This window comes from Capsicum annuum, chromosome 1, assembly GCF_002878395.1.
Source record: "Capsicum annuum cultivar UCD-10X-F1 chromosome 1, UCD10Xv1.1, whole genome shotgun sequence".
NCBI lineage: Eukaryota > Viridiplantae > Streptophyta > Magnoliopsida > Solanales > Solanaceae > Capsicum > Capsicum annuum.
In genome coordinates this window covers 45,313,503-45,329,262 of record NC_061111.1, presented here as the reverse complement: position 1 = coordinate 45,329,262, position 15,760 = coordinate 45,313,503, and the positions used below count along the sequence as shown (strand labels likewise).

Here is a 15,760-nt window from a genome sequence, read left to right as displayed (position 1 = left end):
TCCCACATCCAAAAGATGAGGGTGGCAGAAATGCGGATGTTGCGCTGGATGTGTGGGCTGACTAGAGGGGATAGAGTTCGGAATGAGAACATCTGGGAGAAGGTTGGTGTGACACCAGTGGAGTGCAAGATGCGGGAAGCCCGATTGAGATGGTTCGGACACGTGAAGAGGAGGGGCATGGATGCCCCGGTCCGTAGGTGTGAGAGGCTAGCGTTGGATGGGTTTAAGCGGGGTAGGGGTAGGCCGAAGAAGTACTGGGGTGAGGTGATTAGGCGAGACATGGAGCAGTTACAGCTCACCGAGGACATGACCCTAGATAGGAAGGTCTGGAGGACGCGAATCAGGGCAGAGGACTATGGCCAGCCTGAGTCGCTAGTGTAGGGAACTACTTGGTGGGGGTTTATGCATGTTAGGAGCCCGCGTCCCATGTTTTATTATGGATCTGTGTGTTTTCCTTTGTTGTAGATTACTTATGGGTGCCGTATTTATGTTATGTAATCTTGTAACCTTGTGCTGTGCTTTACTATGTGTTTGTGTGGTACCGCGTGTCTTGAGCCGGGGGTCTATCGGAAACAGCCTTTCTACTTCTTCAGAGGTAGAGGTATGGACTGCGTACATCCTACCCCCCCAGACCCCACCAGGTGGGAATACACTGGGTTTGTTGTTGTTGTTGTTGTTGTTGGTTTAATGGAACCATTTCAGGATAAGTAATTATTAGAGGTGTATAGAAGGAAGTTGGGTTTTGAGCATGCTATATCTAACATAATGGTAAGATTTGAGAATTTATAGATAAAATTATGGAGGTTAAAGTTATAAAGGACGAGGAGCAACAACTTACCATTATACTGCTGAATCAGGAACATGAAGTGGAAGTTGTGGTTACATTGGTATATGCGAAATGTAATTCGGATGAAAGGCTTCAATTATGGGAATCATTGTATGCAATTTCACAAGATACACTAACTTCATGGCTAGTAGGTGGTGATTTTAATGTCATTACTAATGAAGAAGAGAAGTTAGTAGGACTCCCAGTAACAAAATCAGAGGTTAGGGATTTTAATCATTACATTAATATGTGCCTTCTGGACGATAGAGAATTTAAAGGGAGCAAATACACCTGGTGGAATGGAAGAACTGATGAAGAGTGCATTTTTAAAAGACTGGATAGAATACTTTGCAATGATAAGATCTAGAGTGTTTTTCCAGTAATAGAAGTGGAACATTTGATAAGAAGCAGATCAAATCATGCCCCTTTGTTACTGACGCTAGGCACTACTAATGAAAACATAGTCAAAAGCTTTAGATTCCTAAACTTTTGGCTATGGGAGGATAGCTTTATGCAGGTAGTGAGACAACACTGGAAAGCTAATTTTCATGCAAATCCGTTTAACATGTTTCACTACAAGTTGAAGAGACTAAAGAAAGCACTAACCCAGTGAAGTAAGGAAACTTTTGGCAACATATTCCAAGAGATAGCAACTTTGGAAGATGTAATAAAAGTGGCTGAATCATAGTTTGAAACAGAACCCAATGTAGCTAATAGGGAGAAGTTGCATGAAACACAGGCAAAGTTGAAATTATACTTGCATAGGAAAGAGGAATTCTGGAAATAGAAAGCAGTTATGCAGTGGTTCAAGGATGAAGAAAGAAATACAAAGTTCTTTCACACTATAGTTAATGGGAGAAGACGGAGACTTAAAGTAAACAGAATTCAGAATGAAGAAGGGGAATGGATTAAAAACCAAGAGGACATTAATGAAACTGCTGGTGAGTTCTATAGAAATCAATTTAAACGACAAAAAGGGGATTTTGAGTATGACATGATTGAAGGTTTGCCGAATATTTTGAGTGACGAGGAAAGTAACAACATGCATGCAGAGCCTACAATTGAAGAAGTTTATCAAGTTGTTATGGGACTAAATAGGCATAGTACAGGAGGCCCGGATGGAATGACAGGTGCATTTTATCAAGACGCCTGGGAAATCATAAAGCATGATGTGTATGATATGGTGAAAGCTTTCTTTGTAGGAGCAGAATTACTTAGGTTTGTAATGCATATGAATCTAGTTCTTATTCCTAAAAAGGTGAATGCCAGCAATTTCTAAGAGCTGAGGCCTATTTTCTTGAGTAATTTTGTTAATAAAATCTTCTCAAGGATAGTGCATGAAAGAATAAAGATCCTACCAAAAATAATCTCTAATGAGCAAGCTGATTTTGTACAAGGTAGAAGCATTGCCGAGAATGTGCTCTTGGTGCAGGAGATGATTACAGAAATAAGAAAAAAGGGAAAACCAGCCAACTTGGTCATAAAGTTGGACATGATGAAAACGTATGATAGGGTGGAATGGCTTTTCCTTTTGAATGTCCTTCGGAAGATTGGTTTCAGTGAACAAATGATAGACATGGTGTTTAGATTAATTAGGAGTAATGGGTATTTTGTATTAATCAATGGACAATCGAATAGTTTTTTCAAATCATCTAGGGGTCTTAAACAGGGAGACCTACTGTCTCCTACTTTGTTTATTATAGCAGCCGAGGTTCTTTCTCGAGCATTAAATGGTTTACTAGAGGTGAAGGATTTTAAAAGATTTGGAATGCCTAGAGGAAGTCCCAAAATTAATCACTTAGCATTTGCAGATGATATAATAATTTTGTGCAAGGCAGAGGTAAGGACAATGCAATTGGTAGCAGACATACTGGACAAGTATGAAAAGGCATCGGGGTAAAAAGTTAACAAAGAAAAGAACGCCATATACCTTCATCATAGTGTACCAGGCAGACAGGTGATAATTGCTGAAGTAACAACAGGCATCCTAAGAAAGGAATTTTCTTTCAACTATTTAGGATGTCCTATCTTTTACAAAAGAAAGCATAAGAATTACTATAATCAACTGATGCAGCGGGTACGCTCTAAATTGCAAGCATGGAAAGGCAAGCTGTTTTTTTACGGAGGAAGAGCAATCTTAATAAAGAATGTTCTTCAAAGTGTTCCTATACATTGTCTATCTGTGATGAATCCTCCATTAAATGTTTTGACTCAGTTACATAGAATGATGGCTCAATTCTTTTAGAGTAGCTGTACTAGGGGAAGAGGCAGACATTGGACTAGATGATCAAATCTTTGTCTACCAGAAAAGGAAGAAGGGTTGGACTTTCGGCTAATGTATGATGTTTCATCAACTTTGTTTTGTAAACTGTAGTGGAATTTTAGAACGAAACAATCCATTTGGAGCACATACATGCAAAATAAATACTGCAGGAAAATGCATTGTAATTTAGTGATGTGGAAAGTAGGTGGGAGGTTCACAGGTATGGAAGACGATGCTGCAAGCCAGAGACCTAATAGAACACCAATCTTTTGAAATTGCAAACAAGGAGTAGCTTCCTTTTGGCATGATAATTAGACATGAATAGGAGATTTATATACTATCACAGGAGAATATCAGGAATGGGATGATAAAGTTAATATAATAAAGGACGTGGTAACAAAAGGACAATGGGAAGTCAATAGATTGAAAGATATATTGCCACAGAAAATTGTTAAGCATATTACCCATAATGTTAAGCCTCCAAACTCAGATTTGGATGACAAACCTTATTGGATGCTGGATACTAAAGGAAGGTTCACTGTTAAATCAGCATGAAATTACATAAGACACAGAGTTGAGCACAATAAAATCTATGACTGGATGTGGACTAAGGGACTTTCATTTAAGATTACTTTTTTAATGTGGAGATTATGAAAATTCAAAATTCCAGTTGATGATCGAGTGAGAAGATGGGGCATTAAGGGATCATCTAAATGTTGGTGTTGTGAAGAACCTGCTCAGGAAATGATGACTTATGTATTCCTAAGGTCGACAGTTGCTAACAGGACTTGGTCCTATTTTTGCTCTTTTGCAGGTATACATTTTGAAGGGTTATCGCTAAGAGAAGTGATCATGGCATGGTGGGGATGTGAAGTTAAGAAAGCTTTAAACCCATATTATAAAGCTTTTCCAAGTATTATAGTATGGGAACTGTGGAGAAGAAGAAATGCAAGCAAACATGATGGAGGCTCTAGTCTTATCAAAGAACTGTTCATAATATCATGAGAACAGTTCACATGCTAATAAAGGTTAGAAATCCAAATTGGAATTTCACAGGAAATTAGCCTAACTTAATCCACACACTGAAGGAATTCAAGCCGAGATTGAAAGTCATTAAGGTCGTTTGGGAGTTTCCTACAATAGGGTGAGTGAAATACAATACGGATGGAGCTTCTAGAGGCAATCCTGAACTAAGCTCTTATGCGTTTTGTCTAAGGGATGAAAATTGAGATATTCTACATGCAGAAGCAGCTAGAATGGAAGAAACCACTAGTACAGTGGCCGAGGCTACAGCAGTATTGAAGGTAAGTGCTCATTTTAAACAATCCTCATATGGGAAAGCAATTATACAAAGAGATTCTCTACTAATTCAAAAAGTGCTGATTGGTGAGTGGGACTGTCCGTGGTGCATAACAGATATTATTTCAGAGACAAAGACAAATATGATGTGTAAGCAAGTAGACGTTCAGCATATATACATAAGGTAATAAATTAGCAGGTTTTTTGGCTAATTATGCTATAGACAATGATAATTTCTCCTGGAGAGAGATTTCAAGAGCTTGCATTTTAAAGGCAGGAGAATACTAAACAACCCATACTTAAGAGTTTCAACTATTAGGGGATAAATAGGGCTAAGGAGGCTAAAATACATGATTTTTCACAACATACATTTACATAGATGTTGGACAAGAAGCTCAAAAAGTGAAATCCTAACTAGCCTTGGCTACAGCAGCCTTAAAAAATGACTAGGCAAAATGAGAGGGGTTGAGAGGTACTTACTTTCGAAAGCTGATAAACAGAGATACGGGTCTGAATGTAAAGGCACACAATTGATGACCCAACGCAGCGGAAGAATGAAATGAAGGTTGAAGTTTGGAAGAAATATGTTGTTCGGGTGAAAATGAGAAAGGGGAAGATAAGGAAATGAGGAAAAGGAAACCATACAAGGCATTTATATGTTGGAAATGGATGTGGGCTTTGGCAGAATGGGCTGTCTTTTGATTTTATTTTTTTAACTAAAAATTACATAAATACACAACTTATATTTTCAATATTACAAAAAATTCCAACTTCTTAAACATATTACAAAAATTCCAACACATACATAGAATGTTATATATATATCGACTATGTTATGTATATTAATAGGGAGAGAGAGTAAAATAATTAAAAAAGTGGGAGAGAGTGTAATTAGTGTTGGTATTTATGTTATTTATACTTTTTAAAAATTTTTGGACTTTGTTGCATTTTATTTTCGTTTGGGTCATTTGATTCAATGTGTAATTTAACGAGAATCTACCTCCATAATTAACAAATATTGTAGCAATTTAACATGACGTAGTTAATATTACATTTTAAATAAGTTGTTTAAAATAATTATAACAGATGATTATTAAGTAATTAGTTTCCATAATTTATATGTATTGTAAATCTTTGTAATAATATGTATCAAGTGAAGCTTTGAAATTATGGAGGAATTCTCTTATTGTATATGATAGATACACGTCTATTCAATTATTATGAGTATTTTTTTAAATTATTTTACAATAATATAGTAATAACTACTTTGTGCAATTAAATGTGTGGTCAAAATTAATTTTACTTTTTTACCATTTATGGAACATATGTGGGTATTTACACATCCACTAATAAACTACGTCTCCCAATATTTTAATTTATATAACTTTGATTAGACATCGAATTTAAGATACATGAAAAAACTTCACAATGTTTATTCCGTGGTTTTGGATAAGAGGAGAGAAAGTTTGTCTGAATATCAAAATTAAAAAAAAAATATTTAAATGGAACAAACTTCAAATATAATTTCTCTTTAAATTTAAAATTATTCTTTTCATTTGATTCAAGTATATTATTATTTAAATAAATAAGAAAAAAAAGAAAGAAAGTATATGATCATGAATTCTGAAGTTATTACATAAAGAAAATTTTAAGAAAAGAACTTCTCCATAACCCTCTGAAGAAAAACAATGGATCCACTTCTTTAAGATGTCACTTGATTTCTTTTTTAATTTTTCAAAGCATAGTCATTAAAATTTTCGGGAACATGAATTTTTTTTTTTGAAATTTTCCGCTCTTTGCATGATATACAATAAGTTTAAGCTGGACTTTTTGTTAATTGATAAATTTGCCCTTGGTCGTCCTAGTTACGGCTCTTCTATGTATAAAAAATATTGTATGATCGCCAAAGATTGTGGAGTAATACGTATTCCTTCAGTTTTAACTAGAAGTGTCTCGAATTTGAGCTTTGAGTGTGGGGTTGCCTTTGGTAGGAATGCATTACCCCTAAAGTGTGATTTTGCCGATGCAAATCTGAATTAATCAAGCTCCAAAATAAATATCGAAAACCTAGAGAAACCAAAAATATGTATAGTATTGTGTGCCCTATTCTTTGTTCTCTTCCATATAATTTACACATATTACATTATTTACTTAATCCTTATTAAACTTTATTCACTTTACACAATAGTAGGAGCAACCAATTGGATGATACAACGTAAATGAAATTAGAATTAAATGGTGGGGAAAAAGGTAAAAAAAATGAAGATAATAAGTTGAGTGACATGTATATGTCTTCATAAAGTATAAAATATAAGATCATATTAATTTCCCCAAAACAAAAATTTCACAATACAACAACTTATACTAGTACATATACTAACTAGTGATCATTTCCCCTCAAGCAATTATTTCACAATACACAACTTTTACAAGTACATAATAATTATGTTGTTCAATCTCTTAAAAAATATTGTCAAATGTGCGTCAAATCCTTCAAAAATTCTTTTAAAGGATTCAACATGAGTACCACCATATTTTCGAAGAGTCTGGACAACTATATCATATTAACTAATTATCGAATTAATTAACAACCCTACAGTTCGTCCTGATCTCACCATCTGATCCAGTCAAAGGACTAATATTTCCCATCTTAATCATGGAATTAACAAAGTCATCAAAGAAAACCATAGAGTTATTACTATATGTCTCAACTAGGGTCTTTGTTGTTGTCGTGGCATCATCACTAGAAAACAAGATTTGGTCTGATTCAAGTACTCCTCTTCCATTGATCAAATTCTTGAAATAATGATTGTCAAATAAGTCTGTGGAATTTCTATCAAGTGGGGTTGTATTATTTCCATCACTTGTGGAGGGACACAAATTTTGGAGTTCACTCACTAAGGTTGTGTCTAATGTTGTGTCTGGTGAATTTGTCCCATTGAAGTTTCTTAATCTACTGTCAAAAGATGTACACCTTGCTAATCCAATTGTATGAGCACCTACATATTCAAATAAAACACTTGCAAAAGTTAGTGCAAGTCTAGTATATCACTACCAAAAAAAAAAAATGCATAATATATAAACGTGCCTTTTAACATGACTTCAGTTGACATAATTGTCCTCCAACTTTTTGTGTGCAAAAGTAGACACTTAAACTTGTATTAAGTTGAACACTAGACACACGAGTACTACGTGGCATAATACAAATCAGTTCAAGCGTATCTCATGCGAATTGCCACGTAGGGCACCCGCGTGTACCTACCTATCAAACTCTTTAGATGTTTAAGTGACTACTTGCTCGCATCCAAAGTTGAATGGTATAAACATCAGGTTGCCAGCTGAGACCAAGTTAAAGGACACATTTATGTATTATGCTAAAAAAAATAAAAATTTATCGCTAATCCTATTTAACGATAATTTACTGACAGATTATCAGAAAAAGTATGTTAGCTATGGACTATTTAGTGATATATTAACGGGTTTTTTTTTTTTTTTGTAGTATATATAAAATTCAATTACCTGATAAGCTCACAACATCTGTTAAGTTTAATCCAACAGCCTCAAACTTGGAAATAATTGTATTGAGTGGATCAAATGGTGCTGGAAGTGCATTGCTTGATCCAGAAAAATTAGCAGCTAATCCATCTCTTCTCCCTAATAACACCTTCCAAAATGGCCCTCCACTCTGAACAAAAAAATTAATTAATTTTTTTTGGTGAGATAGATAGAATTCCGTCACTCTTAATTAGAGATCTAGGGTTTATGCTCCGAAAAGGAAGAAAAGAAAATTTTGATAGGAAGCGTTTCTTTATTTAATGGGCCTTATGGAACGCAAATGTAAGTTAATCGAGCCCCTATAAAGCGGGTATAAGACACCATGTATATAGAAAATCAAGATTCATCAGAGCCCCAATACAAGTACCGGACATCAGATGAAAATTTTTAAAAGAGACAAATGTTTACAGAATCATATATGCCTACTGTGTTTAATGGTAGAATTCATAAACTCAAAATATTGAATCTACCTTAAATGATAACTATATATAATTGTTCATAAAAAAATAAAATAACAACAATCTTTAAAGAAAAAATAACATAAACATACACCTTTAACTTACCATATTTACAAAAATTCTCACCTTTATAAAGTAATTACAAAAATCTTAACTAGTTATGTATCTTCGATAGATATATCACGAGTTAATTATGTATCTCGACAGACCCAAAGCCCAAAAAAATATATCGGGAGCTAATTTACAAAGGGATAAATATATCTTCGTTGGATGTATCGGGAGCTAATTTACGTATCTTGACAGATCCAAAATCGGGATTTTTTGAAATTATGCAAAATGTCAGGATTTTCTATAATTAAGCTCCAAATTGTCGGGATTCATGTTATTTCTGTTCTATATAGCAGGTTAAATTACACTGATAATATAAAAAAAAAAAAAAAAAAAAAAAAAAAAAAAAACTTACCAGTAACACTGAATCTCTTGCAGCTATAGCTAATATATCTGCACAAGAAACAACACCACTACATGCATTTTCAACAGCGGTTTTAATATTGTCTATCACTTCATATCCTCTTGCTGAGTTCAAATTTGCTGGAGTAAACTTCTCACTTGTGTTACTATTTCCATCCAACAACAATGATGCATCACAACCCTACAATTTTATCAACTAGTTTATCAATATGATCGAAATATCAATGTATATATTGTGTATATATATGTATATTATATGTATAATATATGTATATTTAGTATAAAGTATACATGACGCGACCAATACAGTTTGTATATATTATCCGAAAAGATTAGTCACTAATGGTGTTATAAGTGTATTTTAACATGTTATAGCAGGTGATGGTTCACTTTCTTTTTTAAGTTGTTTATTCACTTGTTGTGAACAGTATCACGCAGTTTACCTTTCAGATGATTTGATAGTACAATAGATCTTTTATATTGTTAGTATATAGAAGTTAATTAAACTTGTAGAAAAATGAAGAGTTTGAGCTTAGTGCATTATCGGTTAATAGATTTATTATATATACCATGAAATTAAATTGACCTGCGCCAGTACGACATGTAACTCTTTCTATCAAAGTCTGATTTGATAACTTGGAAAACATAGTAATAACTTGCTATAGCCGGTTAATTTTACTGATGGATATACAAATTCTTTATATGTTGTCACTATATATAATTTAAATCCAAAAATAATGAGATAAAATACTAGAACATGAGTCTTGGAGTAACAGTGTAATTATCTTCGTACTATGATCTATTTTTTATGGGCTCAAGTCATGCATGTTGGCCACAAATATTTACAAGATACATATATATTTACCGAGTAGAGATGTTTAGCCGGTCACAAAGCTCGATAAGGTGTCTAACTGACAGTTTGTGCCAACTTTAAGCTATAAAGGGACCACATATCTATGTATTTTGGCCTAATAATTAATTTGAAATAATGTGAAATAGTTTTACATAACATGTTAATTGTTGAATTACACTAATAAATATTTCCTTATTTATACTATCAATGAAAAAATATTAGAAACTCACATTGACAAAGCAATCATGGAAATGAAGACGAAGCAAAGAAGCAGCCATTCTCATTTCATTCTTAATTGCACTTTGAACTTCTTTTCTAACAATTTTAAGAAGATTTGGACATGTTTTTGAGTAGAAATTTTGTGTTAATTGAGAATTAACACATAAAAATAACATCAAGAAAATCATAATCTTAGAATACAAAACAAGGTTATTACAAGGTCTCTTCATGATTTTTTTTCGTATTTTTTGGACTTATAACGACTGAATTTGGACTTTTAACGATTGAATTTTTGGTTATGAATGCATGATAATGTACTATAAACCCTAATTTATAATCATGATAAAGGTATGATTAACAAATATAAAATTTCATTATTATAATAAGCTGTAGTGGTTATGATGTATGGCGGCTCCATTTTAGGGTTCTTATGTCAAACTTAAAATGTATAATTAACTTAATTATAATGCTAATCACTGTGGAAAGTGAGGAGATGAAGGTTTTAATATTGCATGGTTATGGTAATGGAGGTTTAATTATAATGAATGTTAGTGGCCAAATTTTTAAAATTTTTTTTTCGATTTTTATTGACTTGTAACAATTTTGGATTTGAACTCTGAACGATGATTTTTTTCTCCTTGCATTGGCAAAAATATTTTTATCACTTACACATTGAAAATTTATCTGATTTAAGTCGGACCTCTATCTCCAAGCCCAAAGTCTATTTACAGTTTTTCGGAGGCTACTTTCTCATAACTCATACTTATATATATATATATATTAGTTTAGGGTAAGTGCGTTGCACGTGATTTTACGATAATAATACTAACTTGAATATTATAAAGGGAAAAGAACACTCTATGACCTTTTAAAAAAATAATAACCCAATTATAGCCCAAGTTTGGCATTTGGACAAATAATGTCCAGTCGACTAAACAAATGTTATTTTATGGTCATTTTCTAATCTTTTCCAATTTGGGTCATTTTGATCCACGTAGTCCATATACAGTCCATATACGATACTGATACAGTCTATATACAATACTGATACAATATTCAACTTGGGCAATTCGACCCTTTTAAAAATATTTCAATTTTTTTCTTACTATAAATTTTTAAATTGATCAAATATTCTTCTTTTTTTTATTGTTTAGAAATAATAATTAAATTATATAAAAATGATATAATTATTAAATAGAATATGAATCTATATAAGATATATGTATAGAAATTGTATAATTCTATCAAATATGTATATGTACAATATATAGAAAGTGTATACAAATTATATAATTGTTGTATAAAATGTGTAAAAAAAAGTACAGTTATTATATAAATTATGTATCAAAACTGTATAATTTCTGTATAAGATATTTATTTATAAGATTTGTATAAAACCTGTATAAAAGTTGTATAAAAACGGTATAGAACCAGTCAGTAAATTAAAATGGCTAGAAAGTGAAATTTAAATTTCATGGTCATTTTCAAGAAAATAGTTTAATTTGAAGTGCAATTGTACAGTTATTATATAAATTATGTATCAAAACTGTATAATTTCCGTATAGAATATTTATGTATAAGATTTGTATAAAACATGTATAAAAGTTGTGTAAAAACGATATAGAACCAGTCAGTAAATTAAAATTGCTAGAAAGTGGAATTTAAATCCCATGACCATTTTCAAAGAAATAGTTTAATTTGAAGTGTCATTTCTGTCCTTTCCCCTATTATAAATGTTTAATAATCACGAATATTATTGTTAGCCTACATCTTTTTTTTTTTCTTTTGGTGTTTAAAACCCGCATTGAAGCCCGCCTAATTCAATTTTGTGCCGAGTATAGAGCCTATCAAAGATATCGCTCCTTCCCAAAAGAAAAAAAAAAAAATTCAAACTCAGACTACACAGTCCTAAGTTGATACAATAATAATCATGATTTTATTACTTCATACAAAAATTTAAAATTTTAAACCTTAGAAAAAAGAATTGACCAGCCAAACGAAATTTTAGCAATATTAAATAAACTAAACCCATACGAATTAGAGTTTTATCTTCTTCTTTTTTCTTTTTTTTTTCCAGACGTTTACATTTATCTTTTTCTCAATTTAGCTTTGTAGATTGGGCTTTCTTTCTACTTAAATCAATGAAATAGCCTTCATGTCCTTTTTATCCATAATCCTAATTAAGAATATCAAAAATACATGCATGTTGATTAGAAAAAATCCTAGAATCCTTATTACATATTTTAACACTCCTTAATTATTAATTTTCTAAATATGCCTTATCATATTTTACTCCTTAATTATTAATGCCCTAATAAATCTTATTACGTATCTTATTTTACGTTTATCAGATATTTAGCTTTAGAATTTCTTAAACTCAAAAGAAAAACAATCAAAATAAGTGGACCTAATCCTCATACCGAACACACCATAAAAGGCGAAAAAAGATGTAAATATATAGACGTACATGCAATAAGAATATGAATAATAACTTACGACTTTATTGAAACCCAATGGATAAATTGGAGAAAATTCCTGCATAATAGTTACGACTTTAGAAAAATTGATTGATACCATATTTCACACTTTTATTATTTAACTTTATACATAATAATTTCAAGGTTATTTGAATTGTTTTGTGTTAGTTAATAATTTATTGGTTGCGTATAATAAATTCTTGTGATTTGATCCTTCCTCGTATTCAGTTCATAGCAAAAACTTTAATATATCGAATGACATTTTTATTTTATATAGATATTTTGTCAAAGACAATAAATAATTTTTGGAAAATAATAGTTCTCACTTCTCAAAAAAACAAAGGTTAGCCAATAGTTTTCTTTCAAATGTAGTTCTTACAACCTCAAAATACCCCTAGTTGTTTTCGATTAGATTAGAGTATTTTGCCTAATTTTGTTTATACAATTTATTTTATACATATTTATATTTGTTTCTACTTGACAAAGAAGCTTACTTATCATAAAGTAATTAGTTTTAAACTATATATATATATATATATATGAGATGTAAGTACAAAGGACTCTCTACATGAATTAGTGAGCATGTTGATTTGAAGTTAAAATTCTGTTTGAATTATAATTCAAATAAGTAAAATTTCAGTCAATTAGCTAGAAATATTAAGAGTTCTTATATATTACAAATAAGTAAAGTTTAATAGTTTATGAAAATAATTAAATGAAAATTATTTGAGGAAAATAGTATTTAACGATTTTGTCTACCGCTGTATTAAAATGGAATCTTGAAACACAAGTGAAAAAAAAAAAGTGAAATGGCACGTTTCTTATGGTTCTGTTTGATATGAAACACAATGCTACAATTTTTTTCTTACCATATATTAAGGATTCTTTGATTAATTATTAAAATATATTTGTTACTCTATTTTTTTAACTCTTTAGTTATTAATTTTTCTAATACTTAATTTTCTTAAAATATATTTTCCTGTTACCATATATTTAGGCTCTTTAATTTTAAATATTATAACTATAATTAAATAATAATTTTTAAAAAATATTAAATAGATAATTTTATCTATTACAGTTTCTTTTAATGAAGAACAAAAGGTTCAATAACAATTCTATGTATGTGGGTTACAATAAATCTTCAGTAAATTATTTATTTTATAAAAGTACAATAAATTAAATCCAAGGCTTGGTCTAAATTTTCTTTATACTTGTATTCTAAAATTGCTCAAATTTATCTTTGTTACACTGTTAGCCCATTAATAGTTTAGTACCCTTCTCGTTGGTAAATCATCTTTATTGATTGCTGCTATTAAAGAAATTCCAATTATTATATTTTTATTAGTTGAATCTTTTCATGTGATGTCATAAATAATTTTATCAAGTTAGCTTTATAGTATCTGTTATCGACGATTTTGAATTAAGTAGGTAATAATTGATGGAATTTAAGTACGCAAACACTACCGTTTTTTAACTGAATGACTTATTGTCCATTTGTATCATCATATTTCAGTAAAAAAAAACTAACTACAAATTTTACAATCTTATTTGGAGAAACGGTTTGAAATTCATAATTGAATCCATTATCATGAATATTAGTAAATTTTAAAGTCCTAAAATTATTCCTTGTCCAACTATAATTCTAACATATTTCTAAGTTCTTAAATCAATTTTCCATGTTTCAAAATTCAAATGCAATATCTTAACTTTTATCAAGTATAGGTATAACATATTATTCAGGATTCTTGTCCAATAACTACTAACAATTGAAATTTAATTTGGAGTTCATTCTAGTACAAATCTAAAAGATCCTATTAATAAGAGAAAAGTATCATTTACCCCTGAACTTGTCACGTTTTATTCATAATACACCTGAACTTTGACTATTCCTAGTCTAATACTAACTCAAAGGGCAACAATCATTCACAATGGTTCCAATTATCATGTGAATTTGCTTCGGTAAAATTCGATGGACCATATACTAAGACGATAAAACATAAGCATGAACAGTGAAAACATTAGACATGTAAACACTTTCACCTGGTTGGATGGTTATCACAATATTTGTTTTGATTGTTACTTCAATTTTATTATAGCTATAGTTAAATCCAACGTTAAATAACATGAAAAATCTCATTATTTCAATCGATTTTGATGTCTTACGTCGTTACTTTTTTTTTTCTTTTTATTTTGTCTTTACTCATTTTCTAATAATCTTATTTATCATACATTACCCTACCTTTTTATAGTAGTTCTACCCCGTATCCCACTTTTCTTGTTGGTTTATTGTTCAAATTGTTAGTGTATGACATTATGTGACGATGAAAAATGATACAATATATCCAAATATTGTATTCACTAAAACAATATATACAATATGACACATTACGATGCATTATGAAATAATATGTAATAACCATCCAAACAAAGTGAAGAAATTTAAAATTAATACATTTCATAGAAAAAACAAATCACATAACAAAAAAACAAAATAAAAAGCAAAATCAAATCACATAACAAAAACTAAAAAAACAAAACCAAATCTCATAACAAAAAAACTAAAAAATTCGGCAATAAAAAGTTAAGGGATAAAGGTAAAAGCTTAGTCGACAAAATGAGGAGGATAAATTAAATGTAAAGATAATAAATAACGTAAATTAATTGTACTAACCTGCTCGTGAATCAAAAAAGTGAAATTTAAAAAAAAAAATAAAAAAATAAAAAGGTTAACAGCAGATTAAATCACAACATAGGGAAAAAAAAAATCAATATTATTATGCATGAAGATTGATAAGATGGCTGGTCACAATAGAAATTGCTTGTTTTTTAATTTGGTGATGTTGGTTTGGTTTGGTGTTTTTATAGATGTGTCTCTAACCTATTAGGATTTTAGTTCTAACATATATATTGTTTTACCTTATATTTTAGAATTAGGACTCTTTAATTTAAATTTTATTAAAATAATATAATAATAATTTGAGAAAATAGGTGAAAAGACGATTTTGTCTAAATCAGAGTTTTTTAATGAAGGACAAAAAGTTCGAATCACTTTTCTAAGGTCTTCACACTTTTAATTTATTATCATAGATATAGATTATAGTTTATAGATATATATATATATATATATATATATATATATATATATATATATATATATATATATTCTCTTTACGATCGAGATATCTCGAATATCCCATAAATTCTTGATCACATTAACACATTAACTACTATCAAAATGTCGTCACTAATGGCCCTTGACTCGCGCGGAGAAATATTAAAAGGGAACAGTATATCACCGAATAATCCCATTTGTGGTCTAATAAACCAAATATCTATCAT

General features: G+C 30.6%; 1 protein-coding gene and 1 long non-coding RNA gene across 2 annotated transcripts in view; both read right to left on the bottom strand.

Moving 5' to 3' along the window:
* The window catches only part of LOC107874537, a 10,685-nt gene extending 5,605 nt beyond the window's left edge, over nucleotides 1–5,080 (bottom strand). Inside the window, exon 1 of the long non-coding RNA XR_001675534.2 lies at nucleotides 4,869–5,080. This is a non-coding gene — a long non-coding RNA (uncharacterized LOC107874537). The remainder of the gene's footprint in view (nucleotides 1–4,868) is intronic.
* A 1,605-nt stretch (nucleotides 5,081–6,685) lies between these two features.
* Nucleotides 6,686–10,270, bottom strand: LOC107874527 (peroxidase N). The gene is made up of 4 exons (XM_016721301.2): nucleotides 9,956–10,270; nucleotides 8,865–9,053; nucleotides 7,908–8,073; nucleotides 6,686–7,387 (listed from the first exon to the last, which is right to left on the bottom strand). The coding sequence occupies exons 1-4, from the start codon at nucleotides 10,172–10,174 to the stop codon at nucleotides 6,969–6,971; spliced, it is 993 nt and encodes a 330-aa protein (XP_016576787.1). The 5' UTR covers nucleotides 10,175–10,270; the 3' UTR covers nucleotides 6,686–6,968.
* Nucleotides 10,271–15,760: the final 5,490 nt, after the last annotated feature.